The following is a 15,120-nucleotide window of genomic DNA, read 5'->3' on the forward strand; positions in this document are numbered from 1 at the left end:
CATATCAGCATGATCACCTCCGAATCTGCCCCCAAAGAGCAACCGGTCACCGCAGACCTCTGCGACTGGGTCACATCCCTACGAGCCTCTGATATCCCCACCCATGTGCTCCAACGCGCCAAGCACCTCATCCTCGACGGCATAGCCTGCGGACTAGTTGGCGCGCACGTCCCGTGGTCGGAGAAGTGTATCGATGCCATCGACGACTACGAGCCTGCCGGCTACTGCAGTGTGCTGGACACCAACAAGGTCTGACCTCTATCCGCACTTGCCACCACGCTTCAAGACTCACGCAACACCAGAAATACGGACCCCTCGCCGCCGCAATTCTCAACGGGGCATTCATCCAAGCAGTCGAACTAGATGACTATCACAGCGCCGCTCCCCTGCACTCCGCCAGCGTCATCCTCCCAGCCCTCTTCGCCGCAGCCGAGGTCCGATCGCACGGAAGCCAAAAGCAACCCCGACGAGCCGTCACCGGCCTGGAACTCCTCATCGCAGCAGTTGTAGGCTTCGAAACCGGGCCCCGCGCTGGCGCCGCGATGTACGGGGCCGAACTACTCTCACGCGGCTGGCACTCGGGCCCAATCTTCGGCTGCCCCGCCGCCGCCGCCGCCGCCTCCAAACTCCTAAACCTCGACAGCGAAGCCACCGAGTCAGCCATCGGCATCGCATGCACGCAGGCCGGTGGACTGATGGCAGCACAGTACGAGGGGATGATCAAGCGGGTGCAGCATGCGTTCGCGGCGCGCAACGGGCTGTTCGGGGCGCTGCTGGCGCGCAACGGCTACCTGGGCATCCGGAAGGTGTTCGAGCGGCCCTACGGCGGGTTTCTGGCCATGTTCAGCCGGGGCAACGGACGCGAGCCGCCTTACCAGCCTGAAGAGGTGACCGCGGGGCTGGGGCGGGTCTGGCAGACCACCAACATTCGGGTCAAGTTGCATGCCTGTGTTGGGGGTTGTCACGGGCAGGTCGAGGCGTTGGAGCGGCTGCAGGAGATATACCCGGATAGGTTCACCCAGGCGAACTTGCAGAATATCCAGAGTATCCGGGTAGCGCTGTCGGAGCCGGTCTTCGCGCATGATGGCTGGGTGCCCGCTGAGCGGCCGCTCACGGCCACAGGAGCCCAGATGAACGCGGCGTACATCGGGGCGGCGCAGCTGGTGTACGGACAGGTGCTGCTGGAGCAGTTCGACGCGGCTGCGTTGGACGATGATCGCGTCTGGGAGTTGATTCGCAAGACGACTTGCGTCCGAGACGAAGAGTTTGACCAGCCTAACCATCTCTGCGGAGCAAGGGTAACTGTGAAATTCGCAGACGGGGTGACGGTGGAGGAGACCGTGGCCATGCCCCGCGGGTTTGACCCGCCGATCACTGACGAGGAGATTCGCGAGAAATGGCGCAGGCTGGCGCGGACGGTGGGCGATGATGCTCGCATGCAACGGCTGGAGGGGGCTGTGCTTTCTTTGGAGGATTTGAAGGATGTTTCTGAGCTCTTCGCCCTGATTCGGGGATGATGCAGCGTATAAGAAATGTTTCTGTTTCTGGTTCTCGTTATTCTCTTGTTGGTTGTGCTTTTTGCTTTTGTGTATAATGAACAGAAATGAAGGTTCCTAGATTGTGTGCCCTTCTAGCGCTCTATGTATCGTTCTGGGAATATGGATGAAATGTCAGCGCCAATCTATTGCCTATTGGAAACGCCAATACTGCCAATGCTGCAGCCATGCAGACAGCCGGGTCTCAGCCCAACTTCCCATTGTTCAAATATCTGTACCTTCCCACGGTGGCATCTTCCAAAGTCAACTCCTCCTACCGTGTCATTTTCCCACCATTCTGCAAATATGCAGCTCGAGCACGAACACCCAATAGCCCAAGCCCACGACGCAAAGCCTGGGTCATCTTGTCAGGCCCACTCAAGACAGTCTTGACGAAAAGATGCAGCCCATGTCCAACTGAGCACGACTCAACATTGTTTACTTACAAACGACCCGTATATTAACCTCCCAGTCACGGGCATTGGCATGACTGGGGTCATTCATGAACTAGGGCAAGACCGGGTGGTCAAGAAGGCTAAGCACCATCACCCGAGGCCGACCCGCGACCCCGAGGATGCCGAATACCTCAACGAAATCAACCGGGAAACTACCGAACATCCCAGTATGGCATCGAGCTGGCCCCGGCATAAGGGGATCTCGAGTCCCATCTCAACGAGTGTCCTAAGCGGGAGGATGCCTTGAAGCTGAGGTAGGTCGTAAGCCTGATCGAGTCGTTTGCTGATATTCATTCCTCCAGGGTCTTCGTGGATGACGTTGCCCTGCGCAAGATCTTGGTTCTAAACGAGGAGCTGAAAGTAGCAGACTTTGGACAGTCAATCCTGTAACCCCGTGACGCCAATATGGGTTCGATCATGGGAAATGATTTTAGCATAAGTCTCAGGCGCAACAGTGTCCTATATCAGAATCACCTCGTATTGTGCTAAACAGTCATATACGTTGTATATCATGTGATATGATGTCATGCCGAGTGACGCATCACCGAAGACCATTGCAGCATGACACGAATGGTGCCTGCCTGCGGTAACTGATTCTTTGTCTCGTTGTCATATATTAGTCATAGACTTGAGCTTAGCATGTTTAGCTATTTCAATGGCCATCAATCCGTTTCGTGTTTATTCTATCTGACCTTGGACTTCACCTACATCACATCCAACCTAAAACCTCTCAGCGAACTATATAGTAGAGAGTCCTCAACAATGAACCTACTGTTGATCAGTAATCTTTTCATATATACATTGCTACCTAGTTCCTGCGGAAACCCAGAAATGGTGAGAGAATTCCAAATCGCTCAGTGCGGTGGTTACTGCACCTGGCAGCATCCCTGGTGCCCCACCGGCTGTTATTGCGACGAGGCCGTCAATATATGCAAACCCAAGATCTACGAGTCAATCAACGACCTCTGATGAATTTGGTGATCATCTATCATGGTATCTCTGGGTACAGCTTGCAGCAAGGACAGTCCTCACAAATGATACTGGTGATTGGTATACCACTCATCTATGTCAATCAAGCCTTGTACCTTCAAGTCAGTCATCATATCAGACACATGTTCTACTTAAATTGCGGTGTTCATGTTCGTATGCTGAAATATTCTCGCCTCTTCAACACACGTACGACTTAGTATCACCCATAGCCTACAGCCCCTTCTGGGCTATACTTTCGAATCGATCTCTCCGAAAATATCATCAAAATAGTACTAGGTTGAATTAGGGCTCCGATGTGATAGATAATCTCGACATATAACACAAAACCAATACTTTGGCTGTCCAGCCATGATGCAGCATAAACAATGCAGGAGTGCCGTCCACACAAGCGCGTCCCCACCAACCCCACCAGTCGCAGGAGGCTACAATCCAGATCATTCAACTATAATTAGATCCCCTTCCTTGCCAAAAAGTCAAGGATCAACTCCCCAATCTCCGCCGTCTCCGTCTCCACCGCAAAGTGCCCCGCATCCAACAGATGCACCTCCGCCTCGGGCAAGTCGGCCTTGAACGCCTCGGCTCCCGCCGGCACAAAGATCTGATCATACTTCCCCCAGACTGCCAGCAGCGGCACCTGCGACGCGCGAAAGTACCGGTGGAACTCCGGGTATAGCGGCAGATTTGTGCGGTAGTCATAGAACAGATCCAGCTGGATGTCCGCGTTGCCCGGACGCTGGAGCAGGGCATAATCCAGCGAGTAGGACTCGGGCGCCACGACTCGGTCCACGGCAGTCCCCTCCTCGTACTGCCATTTGGTGGCGGCGAGAGTCAGCAGGCCGGTCGCGAGTTTTTCTCGGACGGCCCCGTCGTTGTCGCTGGTCCAGAGTGCCCGGATCTGGTCCCAGAAGGCGCCCAGCCCGGCCTCGTAGGCGTTGCCGTTCTGCGTGATGATGGCCTGGATGGCGGCCGGCTGTTGCAGCGCCAGACGCAGACCGACGGGGGCGCCGTAGTCGAAGATGTAGATGGAGTACTGGCGGATGGCGAGGCGGTCGAGAAACTCGGCGATGACGGTGGCGAGCGCGTCGAAGGTGTACTCAAACCCCTCGGAGACCTCGGTGAAGCCAAAGCCCGGTAGATCGGGCGCGATGACCCGGTATTTTGCGGCCAGAATTGGGATGAGGTTGCGGTACTGGTGCGAGGATGAGGGAAAGCCGTGCAGGAGGAGGATCACAGGGGCTGACGCTGCTCCTGCTTCGCGGTAGAAGACATGCGATTTCGATGTGGGAAGCTCAAGTTTCTTCGGCTGAGTGCTCGCCATGGCTCAGGAACTATAAAAGACGAAGTGGGTATCATAGAAAGTGCAGATTGTAAATTGATCGAGGGTCATGAGGTGGGGTTAATCTGACAGCGACAACTATATATACCCCGCAATCTTGGGTGTACCAAACACGCTCTGGAACCCTTGAACCGGGGAGAACTGAATGACGCCTTATTTGTCAGCACGCTGGTCATATCCTTTGCCACTCCCCTCGTATCTGAGATCATGGAGTGTTGTCGACTGCAAAGACATCTCCTGCCTGCCAGCTTATTCATGCTTAGGGCTTCTTGGCGGATTTTCTCGCGGCGGCAGCTTCAGCCAATCAGCAAGAGGGAGGTATTCCCTCTTCCGGCTAATGATCCTATCGTTAACGTTTATCCAATTCCCTCCTACTGTCACAACTTCATCTGCAACAGACCGATTGGTGTACTTACCGCCTAACATCTACACATAGAGAAAGGTTCAGGGCCACATGAAGTCTGATGAGTGAGCAGCCCGCCTGCACACTTTCGTACACGGCCCGACGATACGAGGAACCGCAAGCAACGCCTCGCTGATTCGCTCGCAGCTGATGCGTCGCCGACGTTGGGAGAGAGCAAAGAAGGTAATACAGCAGTTTTCATAACCGATGTACGACGCCTGGCTTGCTCGTCTGCCCATGCAGCGATGGATGGCAATGGGTTGTTCAAGTACCAGGTTGTGTTTGGAGATGGGAGGGGCGTCGCGTGGGATTTGCAGGAGACGTGAATCATCAGGTGTTGTTGCGGGCGTTGACGGCGGAGGAGTGGGCGAGGAAGTATTGGGTAGAGTAGGGGCTTTTGCTGATGGAATACAATTCTGTTTTGCTGACTGCAGGTTGGTGCGGCCACAGAGACATATATCTCATATTCAACACCATCTAGTTATTGAAGCTGAATCGCATATGACAATGGCTTGAACAGGCAGGGACTCATCACCATCATCATCATCGCCATTCACACCTGCTTGTACAGCACCGTGGCACTTGGCAGTCGACCTCCTCGCCAAGTCCTCAGCAACAGAACCCTAACCCCAACCGGCAAAATCCCGACGGGACGCCGTCGATCAGCCCATTTTCTCCGTCTTCGTCCCCATCACCATCCCCCATTCCCGCAATAACCCTCAACTTTACACTCCATACCGTGCAACAAGAGCATCATACTGCTCCTTCGTCACCAGCACCACATTTCCATGCTTCAACCCCGTCGGAAACCCCGTCCGATCCGAGGCCACCCACTCCGCCCCACCGACATCCGTGCTTTCAAACGGCACATACTCGACATAATTATCCAGCAACAGATGGAACTTGTCGGCATCCTGAATATCCGGAAACGCCGCCGGACCCTCATACACCACCCCATCCTGGATATACCCCTCTGCGCGGGTCCACTCGCCGAACAGGCCCCCCGTGGTGGTCTCCTGGTAGACGTGGAGGACGTTCTCATCCTTGAGGAACCGCGCGTAGTGGCCGGGTGCATCCCCGAGGGCCAGGAACTCCTGGTCGATGAGGGGGATGTTCTCGCTGTCTAGGGCGAGGTAGTCGGCTGGCGGGGCGAAGGTCACGAAGTCGGTGGTGGTGGTGTAGCGGATGCGGTCGAGGGTGGCCGTGCCGGTGTGGTTGGTGTCTGTGGTGTCGTAGAGGCGCGAGGACCAGAAGAGGTAGTATTGGCTCTCGGTCGTGTTCCAAACCACTGAAGGGGCCCAGGCCATGCCGGCGGTTTCGTCTTCGATGCTGGATGGTGCATGTTAGCGAGTGTGTTGGAGATGCTGGTCTCGTGTGAGATGACATACATTGCCAATGAAGGCTCAGACCAGTCGACCAGATCCTCCGATCGCCACACGGTCAGGCCTCGACTGCCCCGGCGCGTGGCCTCGTCCCAGGAGAATCCGTCTGCGTTGATATCCAGATCTACACCCGTTAGTCACGGTTGTTTCGTGGTGGTGCACCACCTTGAGATGTGCGGAGGCTATGCGCACCAGTAGCGATGACGAAGTACTCTGACTTCTCCTGGTTAGCCGTGAGGAACACATCCCTGACAGCCTTAGTCCCGACGGTCGATTCTAGCACGGGGCTGCCGCCATTGAGTGCCGTGAAACTCAGGGGATCGTCGGCAGTAGACAGGTACCAGAAGACCCGCGGGTCGGCATCAGTGAATGTGGAAAGCAGGTAGCCGTAGTATGAATCGTCCTGACGTGGTAGGACAGCGCCTGTGACGGCAGCCACAAGGGCTGTAGCCGAGAGAAGGGAGGAGATATGCATTGCTGAGGTAGGTGATTTCGATTATGGCCTGTGGCAGGGCTTGAGACGGGAAACCGGCCTTATTTATGCAGTTCGTCGACTCCAGCACTTCCCCACGGGCCCAGAGGAATTCGCCAAGAACACTACAACCAAGGCAGCCAGCGGAAAATTCATGAAATGGTTATGCAGGATTTCTCCACCGGAGTTGGGACTGAAGCTTGGCGATCGAACCATCTCCGCACGAGGCCGACCTCGGCTAATCTAGAAGCTTTACCTTCGATGTTAACGGACATTGAAAACATGTTCAGCATATAGTTGCCCATTAACGTAGTCCTTCAAGGAGGGCATACTACTCAGTATTTGTCCGTGAGTACGACACGACACTCTAGTATGAATCTACCTGTGTGATACTATGGTTTTGAGTGGCTGCCATGGCCTGGATTCCCATCCAACATCCCGAATCCTCGCTGATTGCGATAGCAATGTCACAGTCGAGGTCATTTCTTGTCTTTCTTCGAGTTTGCAACCCCGAAAAACACCACCTGCACAGTAATATCATCACGCAGAGTTCGGGAAAACGGAGGGTCAAAGGCCAATCTCCCCTTTAACAACTCGAGATCGCTGCCACCAAGGCAATTACGCACTAGGTGCACCGCCACATTATCATCCTGCACTGTCGTTCGGCCCTCCACAAACCTCCAGTTGACGCCTTCCCAGAAATGACCAAAATCGAAGGGTTTGTCGGAGGCTGCGGTGGATGTGGCGCTGCCTTTCCCAGTCTTCGCGCCTCCCGACAGCCATTTCCCGACCAGATCGACCGCCTGCTGACTGGAGAGCATATCCCACAGACCATCTGTAGCCATGATCAGGAACGAAGGCTGTGTGGGATCAATGTTGACGGTGGTAACGACCGGCTGGGCAGTCACATAGGGCGGCGTGCGAATGTCGTACCGGGGGGTTAGCGGTGCGGGGCCGTAAAATCTTTGGCGGATTTCTTGCTGGAACTCCACGGGCCATTTCCAGCGACAATCCCCAAACGCCCGGGAAGCCATCAGTCCCAGTACGCGTCCATCTTGCACAATGTCTTCCTCGCCAGGGTGCTCGCTATAGATTCGGGCAATCTCCTCTTCATTGCTCCCAGTCTGATCAATGGACAGAGGAATCGTTTCCCACCTCCCGTCGGGCTGCTGTCGTCCAAGCACGGCGCGTGAGTCACCGGTACATGCCACGTGCAATGCACTGGTGTCCGGATCGAAGATTGATAGTAATGCACAGGAGCCAGCAAAGGCCGGGAGAAGGTCGCGGACCCTTTGGTGTAGAGGCTTATTACCCTGCGACGCCTCCAAGGCGGTCTTGAAAATGGCATCATCGAGATTCACGAATGCATTGCTGATGGCACATGGTACCGTATCCTCGCCCGTGACCGACTGGTTTCCGTCCGAAATAGGCGTCACTTGGCTCAGGCTGTGGCGCACAGAGGGAACGAGCTGATTCTTCAGGAGCTCTGCCGTCTGCCAGCCGGCATGACCGTCGAAAACTGCCCACGCCATCCAGGGTTCTTTGTCGCTGCGCCACGGGGAAGGAAACTTGGCATAGGTGAGCCGATCCTCGCAGGGGCTGTTAGATGCGAGCTGGGCGCCATCATGACGGTCGATGCCAGGAACATCTCGCACTGAAAACGAGTATGACTCTTTGGATAGAATGCGTGTGACTTCATCGTGGGAGAAAGGAGGCTGGACGACTACATTCTGAGCATCTCTGTTGGCTGAGGAGGACCACCACCAATACACGCCCGACGTGGTGGCAAGACCAGTAGCTGTCAGGTACCTCAACTGGGTCGCTGGGGAGCGTTTCGCGTAATGAAACTTCTTGATCTGTTGTCGAAAGACTGGATTTCTAGCCGCTCGACCCAGACTGGATCGAATCCCATACTGTGACAACATCGTAGCAAAGAAACAAGACCATACAGAGGAGAGAATTGTGCATGAAGGGCGTGTTGAGGTTGTTTCCACCCAGTGTCTCGCAGGAGGAAAGGTGAACTAAGGTGAACCGCAACTCACCGCTCAAGGTAATTCTGAGGCAAGTGCAACCTGTGAATGTAAGGGTGTAAACTGGAAATCACAGCTAAATTCTAAGCACGGCTTAGCTGGGATTACTGTCACGTGCAGCGTGCAGGTGAATGCAGATCCGGTATCCTATTGAAAATCGCTAATTATAAATCTTGGCTTCCAGCCCAGGCAGAATCTCCAGGTCCTTCTCCCCATATGTGAACTTCCCATCATCCGAGACCTTCACATCCCGATTGCGTCGCTGCTGCTGCGTCTGCCGCACCTTGACCCACTGCTCCGTCGTCAAATGCTGCCCTAACTCCGTGAACACATTCTGGGTGAGTCCGAGCCGGTTGAGTAGCGGGCTGTTTGTGATCGGGTCCAGTACTACATGGTTGTTGGGTCTATATCCCCAACATTAGCATTTCGTTCTGAGGAACACGACGGATGAACAGTGCAAACCCACCGTGCGAAGTACAAAACCCCCAACCGATCCACATGCGCCTGATCCGGCGGCGGAGCATGTACCCGGTGAATGCTCGACTTGATCAACCCACCCGTGAGTGCCGTCAACGCATCGCACGTGTTGATGGTAATCGTCCCGTCCTGCGGACGTACCCACTTCCACTCCCCTTCCGAGTTGAGGATCTGGAGTGCCGCCACGGGCTGGCGGAAGAGCAAGGTCACGGTGCCGAGGTCCGTGTGGCCAGGGGTGTAGATGCTGGCCACTTGGGAGTTCTCCTCCTTGCTGCGCGCAGCGTAGTGCATGTAGCGAAGGTGGTCTTCACCTTTGACGTCGTACTGATGGTCGCGGACAAGTTGGTCTTCATCAGGGAGCTCGAGGAGGATCGCGAAGAGGCGGAGAAGTTTGACGACGACTTCGCTGTGGCATTTCTGGACATTCACTTAGTGACTTGTGTAATCATTGCAGGAGGAAGTGCGGCCTACCCGGCTGAATGCTTCGATCTCTGCGATGTTGTCTTCCAGCACAGGTGGTTGCTGGCGCTTGTGGTATCCGTCGAACTTGGGGATGTTGTAGACTTGAATATTATCCCGAATACCGTTACCGAGACTAGGGAATGTCAACCAGGTTTATGAGTCAAGTCAGATGGGAGAGCTTACACCCGGTGGCCAGCAGGCCTGTAGCCGTTGTACTCGCCACTCGCGAGATCGGCGCTGTTGTGGTACTTGAGCTTCTCTTCCAATGGAAGAGCGTAGAACTCGCGGCCAAGTGCGAATTGGCGGTCGATCTCATCTTGACTGATGTTGAAGTTCTTCACGTAGAAGAAGCCTTGGGGGCAGGGTTAGGGCTGAAGATGTTGTTGCGAGGGTACGAATACTCACCCACATGTCGCACGGCATGGTCCAGCTGCTTGACAAGCTCTTCCTTACCTCCCGGCTGGCCGTATTGACTCAGGTCGAGAGTAACGAGCTCAGCCCAAGGGACTACTTCGTCAGTAATGTCGCATTGCATAGAAACCTTGGTTTGAGAGTGGTACATACGATTCTCCTTCGTCACGGGGACGTGGTCATATCTGTCAATCAATCTGGCTGGCATTCTGCAAGACTCTCTCTCCACAAAACCTGATGGTATTTCTGTGTTCCAGCAGAATGGACCGGGTGAAAGCAACTACATTTAAATTGCAGCAGTAAATCATGGATGTGGTTCTGTTGCTGATGCATCAACTCAACCCCGCACGGCAGTCGTTTCGTTGAGTGAATTGCAAAGCCGCACTGCAAAGCACGCCATTCTTATCGAGAATCTCGACTCGTTCCAGCCACTCAAACCTCCCATACTTGACTCATGTCAGAGATAACAACTGATTGAGTTTCTGCTGGACCGGGGTTGCGGCACGCCATCCCGCACCAAGATGTTGCAGTCCTGACCCCTCCCCGGCCCCTGTCCCTGTCGCATTCGCCGCATGCATCTATGACGAGAAGATGTGGAGTCATGGCAAATATCTCAACAACAATTCGTCGTCTCAGTTGCCTCATTGGTGTTACCACTGACTGAAGTATAAATTCCCGGATGAATCGGCAGATATGTCGAAGTGGGAGGCCGACCACGGAAAGATCATCCTAGTTGACACAGGCAAGGACTCGTCACGATGTCCGACAAGACCGCAGCTCGTGTCAGACTGGGGCCCTTGGGGCTTTTCAAGGAGGTGTTCAACTGGTATCCGTCGAATTACCCGGCACATGAGCGCAAGTGAGTTTGGGGATCCTGATATTTTCGGTCAATTGCCAAGGTCTGACTTTGTAGGTTGCTCTTCAAGCTGGATTTGTCAATCCTCATATTTGCCTGTCTTTGCTGTAAGACCATCCGCTCCTTACCTATGAACAGTGTGCTAAAAGTCCTCTAGTCTTCGTGAAATACCTGGGTAAGCTGAGCAGTTCCAGCCAATCTGCCCGCGGACTAACGAACCCCAGATCAAACGAACATCAGCAATGCATATGTCAGTGGGTTGAAGGAAGACTTTCAGCTCAATGGCAATCAGCTCAATTACTTCAACACTTGCTATATCACCGCATATGTGGTCTTCCAAGTTCCGGGCCTGCTGCTGATGTCCCGTCCAAAATTGTAAGATCGCGTTCCTCCAAGACAGCTTTTCTATCGTTAACAGATTAGGGCACGATGGCTTCTTCCTACCCTCGAGATTCTGTGGGGAGTCTGCACCTTTGCGCAGAGCCGCGTCACGAATGTCCACCAGCTCTATGCCCTTCGAGTGCTCGTGGGTATGTTTGAAGCGCCAGTGTTCGCAGGAACGCATTTCATCCTCGGTCAGTAATTCTCCCCTCAATCCTATGCCTATACTAACTCTGTTCAAGGCTCATGGTACTCCGGCCCCGAGCTCTTCAAGCGAGCCGGCACATGGTTCATCTGCAACGCCCTAGGCACCATGGTCAGCGGATACCTGCAAGCGGCCGCCTACACGAACCTGTCCGGAGTGGGCGGCATGCCAGGTTGGCGCTGGCTGTTCATCATCGACGGGATCTTCACCATCCCCGTGGCAATCCTGGGCTTCTTCATCTTTCCCGGGGTGCCCGATTCCCCGCGGACCTTTTTCCTCACCGAGGATGACATCGCCCTGGCCAAGGATCGAGCGCGCAGGGCCAACATCCGCCGCCCAGGGAAGATGAGCCTTGATGTTTTCCAACGGACGCTGAAGCGGTGGCATATCTGGATCTTCATTTTCATTTACGCGTGAGCTTTTCCACCGTGCAGTCCACGGGACGTCATGCTGACCCTATCACAGATGCATGATCATCTCCTCCTATCCAGTCTCCTACATGAACCTCTGGCTGCAGGCGGAGGGCTACTCGGTGCCGCAGGTGAACAAGCTCCCGACCGTGACCTACGCCATCAACATCGTCGCCTCGTGGCTGGGGACGACGCTGGCCGCGATTTACCCCACCTGGGCGCTCTACACTTTCTCCTCGGCGTGCTGCCTGTTCTCTTCCTTGTGCATGATTATCTGGGACATCCCGCGCGGACTAAAGTGCGTAGCCCTACCCCCTTGTCTGGGTCTCTGTCTCCAGGCCCCTAACCTGACTTCGTCCAGATTCGTCGCCTGGTACCTCTTCGGTACAGCCGGATGCCTGAGCCCCATTCTCTATTCGACCGTCAACACGATCGTAAAGGACGACTCGGAGGAGCGCGCCCTCATCATGGTCTGCTCCCCTATCCGACCCGCACCCTCCCCATCAACTCAATAGCTGACTTAGATCCAGGGCTCAATGATGACCTTCGGCTACTCGTTCCAAATCTGGGTACCCCTGCTCCTTTTCCCGACTGCAGGCCCCGACGGCGCCCCCCGCTGGCGCAAGGGGTGGCCGGCCTCTTTTGCGTTTTTCTTTCTGCTCTGGGCCGCTTTCATCTCGGTCATCGTGATACATAGATGGTAAGAGACGCAGGACTGCAAGACAGCGTGAATGTTGCTGATGTGATGATGACAGGGAGCAAAAGCGCAAACCGAGGTACGCCGAGTCGGAGGAGAGCTCGACCGAGGATCGGGAGACGATTGTGGTGGCGGTTGATACAGGGGTAAAGAATGGGAGCTGAAAAAGGAAACTATAGTTTGTTTCAGGGTATGTGTCGGAACCTGAGCTGCATACATGGTTGGTTTATGTAAGATGACCTATCGCGTATTCAATTCCCTTCAGCATAGAATGGGGCAACGCGCAGTAAAGACCCATCTCCAACACCTGAGAACTTTGGCAGATTGGCAGATGATAGCTGCTTTTTCGATAGGTGTGATTAGAGTCTACGGTGAGAAGGAAGAGCCGGGCCAAGGGAGACTAACATATCTCACGAAGGGTCACCACATCCGAAGATCTAAAAAACCAATGCACGTAATCTTTCACTCTTGCCTTTCTTGTCACGACATCTTTAGATAGTGGTTGTGATCCGCATCACAATGGCGGGGAATCGGGTGGGTTGGAAGGTGGAGAGAAGGTAAAGAGGCCTGTCAAACAGGACAGAGCTGGACGAAAAGACGGGAAAGCGAGCAACAGCTGACAATTATAAAACAATTGCCAACCGGGTCTGACTGACGTCTCAAGTCGGTTGTATCGCTTGCGGAAGAGAGTGGCTGGGATATTGGAATTTTCGCTGGTTGTCTGTGGTGTCGGCGATCTGTTGCGCATCATACCTGGGTTTTGTACTAATTAAGATTGAAACTGATGGCAGGATGGCTCCAGTTGTAAAGTCCATGTACGTCATATCATTTGAATTGCAGACTCACTGTACCCAACTGCTACAATCAAAAGGCGTACTGTATCTTACGATAGCCATTCCGGAAAAGCCTAGGTTAACTAAGACTAATAGGTCCTCGAACACTGTTGTCAGCTAATGATCTTTTGAACAAGAAAAAGAAAGTATTTATATTCAGCTGGATCAGGTCATAGAGTGGTAGATATAAGAATGCCAGAAGGAAAAAACAGCAGGTGAAGAGAAGAAAATGAAGATATAGAGACTCAAAGAACAAAACAAGAAGAAACACAATCTCAATGCTTTGCTTCGTGATTCCACATGTAGCACAATCTCACAGCGTGCGATGGGCGACCCTCATCCAAGCCCGACCCACAAGCTGAGATCAATCAATTGGTTCTGTACTCGTCTTCTGCTCTCAACGTGATTGCAAGCAGAAGCTTTCCCAGCTCACGTACGTGAGAGACATCTAATGTATTCCACGGACCATATTGGCGCATCTTAAGAAATGATGTATCGTCTTTCGGCGGGGTTGATGAGACGTCGGTGCCCTTCAAATACGCTAGATAGTGGTCGTTGTACTCGGCCACGGTCACAGAGATCTCGTGTCGGTCCTGCGCGATATGGACTCGCCTGGGTTTCATGTTGTCAGAGACGGCGAAAGGTTTGAGCGAGAGAATATACGGGGGCTCAGACTTACTTCTGGTGACGCCTCTGGGCGGACTCGTCATCACTCAAAATCCAAGCAATCATTTGAGCATTCTCTGCATCTGAATAGTCACCAGCTTGTGACGTCTGTGAACCGGCTTCACTTCAATGATGACACATGGCTCTCCACGGCGATCGTGCAAGTATCGATGAACTCTCGACGATGTAGAGTCCATTTCGAGGTAAGTTTGGTGTGGATAGTCAGAGCATTCAGGAAGACAATCAGGGCGGTGTTCACAATCTGTTCATCTTTTGTTGGGGGGTACAGGACGTTGATCAACTTGGATGGGACCGGGGAGTAGAGTTGATAGGGACTGGGCTCTTCTTCACGGGAACTGAGGTCGTCCTCTTCCGATAGTTCAAACGGCTCCTCGTTGCGGGTTCTCCTTGTAGGCGAACTCAAGTGAGTGTGGGTCATCGATTCTTGCAGCCCGCGTATGCCCTGCTGCTGTCGCCCAACTCGTCTCATTGCGCGTGTTTTAATTGGCGAGGCAAAGACTAGTGGGTCAACAGCTATTCTTGTATGTTGAAACCTCCAGCTGGTAACGCCGAGCAAGGGCAAAGGTTCCCTCAGGGATATGTGCTGGAGAATGGAGGTTCCCACAATACGTGTTCGACGAGCTGTATTGGTCGAGGAATTTTTTTGCTTGATTAGCCTGGTCCTCCAGATTTAGGTGCCGATGTAGCAGCTGTGGCTTCTCATGACGAATCCATATCACCCGGAGAAGAAGAAACTGATCGAATCCGATCTTGGATGCAGAGGACAACGCCGTTGCAGTATGGATTGTTTTGTCTGTGAGCCTGCAGTCGCTGACAGCATCGATCCACCCCGTGATAATATCAGGCAAAACCTCCGACAGATCACTCATGGCTGCGATGGGAGTTCTAGGAGAAAGTGGTGAGTTGGCAAAGTGTTGTTCTCATGTGATATTCCACAGATTCTTAGCCTCTTCTCCCGGTCGGTCATTGGACTTAATATGTGGTCAAAGACTGGGGACCCCGCGAGTGTTTGCTTCATACAAGCACATTCTCTTAAGATATCAAAAGGCTGATCTCTGTTCCCTGATGGGCACATCCTTAGTCGCCGCGGTGTCGCTC

The 15,120-nt window shown here is 53.8% G+C and overlaps 7 protein-coding genes across 7 annotated transcripts; 2 read left to right on the forward strand and 5 right to left on the reverse strand.

Annotated features, from left to right (window-relative positions):
• Positions 1-9: 9 nt before the first annotated feature.
• ASPACDRAFT_36774 (MmgE/PrpD family protein) lies at positions 10-1,517 on the forward strand (the record flags this gene model as incomplete). Its single annotated transcript, XM_020200242.1, has 2 exons — positions 10-249; positions 303-1,517. The coding sequence occupies 2 exons, from the start codon at positions 10-12 to the stop codon at positions 1,515-1,517; spliced, it is 1,455 nt and encodes a 484-aa protein (XP_020051550.1).
• Positions 1,518-3,428: 1,911 nt separating this feature from the next.
• ASPACDRAFT_36736 (alpha/beta fold hydrolase) lies at positions 3,429-4,298 on the reverse strand (the record flags this gene model as incomplete). The annotated part of the gene is made up of 1 exon (XM_020200237.1): positions 3,429-4,298. The coding sequence occupies one exon, from the start codon at positions 4,296-4,298 to the stop codon at positions 3,429-3,431; it is 870 nt and encodes a 289-aa protein (XP_020051551.1).
• A 1,146-nt stretch (positions 4,299-5,444) lies between these two features.
• ASPACDRAFT_47957 (glycoside hydrolase family 43 protein) lies at positions 5,445-6,576 on the reverse strand (the record flags this gene model as incomplete). Its single annotated transcript, XM_020202033.1, has 3 exons — positions 5,445-6,048; positions 6,108-6,225; positions 6,294-6,576. The coding sequence occupies 3 exons, from the start codon at positions 6,574-6,576 to the stop codon at positions 5,445-5,447; spliced, it is 1,005 nt and encodes a 334-aa protein (XP_020051552.1).
• Positions 6,577-6,935: 359 nt separating this feature from the next.
• ASPACDRAFT_1908056 (PP2C family serine/threonine-protein phosphatase) lies at positions 6,936-8,551 on the reverse strand. The gene has a single exon (XM_020198852.1). The coding sequence runs from the start codon at positions 8,496-8,498 to the stop codon at positions 7,053-7,055; it is 1,446 nt and encodes a 481-aa protein (XP_020051553.1). The 5' UTR covers positions 8,499-8,551; the 3' UTR covers positions 6,936-7,052.
• A 212-nt stretch (positions 8,552-8,763) lies between these two features.
• On the reverse strand, positions 8,764-10,161 carry ASPACDRAFT_36547 (uncharacterized protein; the record flags this gene model as incomplete). The annotated part of the gene is made up of 6 exons (XM_020200217.1): positions 8,764-9,007; positions 9,070-9,497; positions 9,552-9,675; positions 9,726-9,894; positions 9,948-10,049; positions 10,107-10,161. 6 exons carry the CDS (start codon positions 10,159-10,161, stop codon positions 8,764-8,766), a joined length of 1,122 nt encoding a protein of 373 aa, XP_020051554.1.
• A 550-nt stretch (positions 10,162-10,711) lies between these two features.
• ASPACDRAFT_36700 (uncharacterized protein) lies at positions 10,712-12,320 on the forward strand (the record flags this gene model as incomplete). The annotated part of the gene is made up of 8 exons (XM_020200233.1): positions 10,712-10,812; positions 10,867-10,916; positions 10,967-10,984; positions 11,034-11,184; positions 11,233-11,384; positions 11,433-11,808; positions 11,861-12,103; positions 12,167-12,320. The coding sequence occupies 8 exons, from the start codon at positions 10,712-10,714 to the stop codon at positions 12,318-12,320; spliced, it is 1,245 nt and encodes a 414-aa protein (XP_020051555.1).
• A 1,383-nt stretch (positions 12,321-13,703) lies between these two features.
• On the reverse strand, positions 13,704-14,067 carry ASPACDRAFT_47961 (uncharacterized protein; the record flags this gene model as incomplete). The annotated part of the gene is made up of 2 exons (XM_020202034.1): positions 13,704-13,947; positions 14,015-14,067. The coding sequence occupies 2 exons, from the start codon at positions 14,065-14,067 to the stop codon at positions 13,704-13,706; spliced, it is 297 nt and encodes a 98-aa protein (XP_020051556.1).
• Positions 14,068-15,120: the final 1,053 nt, after the last annotated feature.

The sequence above is a fragment of the Aspergillus aculeatus genome, assembly GCF_001890905.1.
Source record: "Aspergillus aculeatus ATCC 16872 unplaced genomic scaffold ASPACscaffold_21, whole genome shotgun sequence".
Lineage (NCBI taxonomy): Eukaryota > Fungi > Ascomycota > Eurotiomycetes > Eurotiales > Aspergillaceae > Aspergillus > Aspergillus aculeatus.

Bases quoted from the DNA above. Each gene is read 5' to 3' on its own strand.
- ASPACDRAFT_1908056 (XM_020198852.1), bottom strand. From the start codon at position 8,498: ATGTTGTCACAGTATGGGATTCGATCCAGTCTGGGTCGAGCGGCTAGA.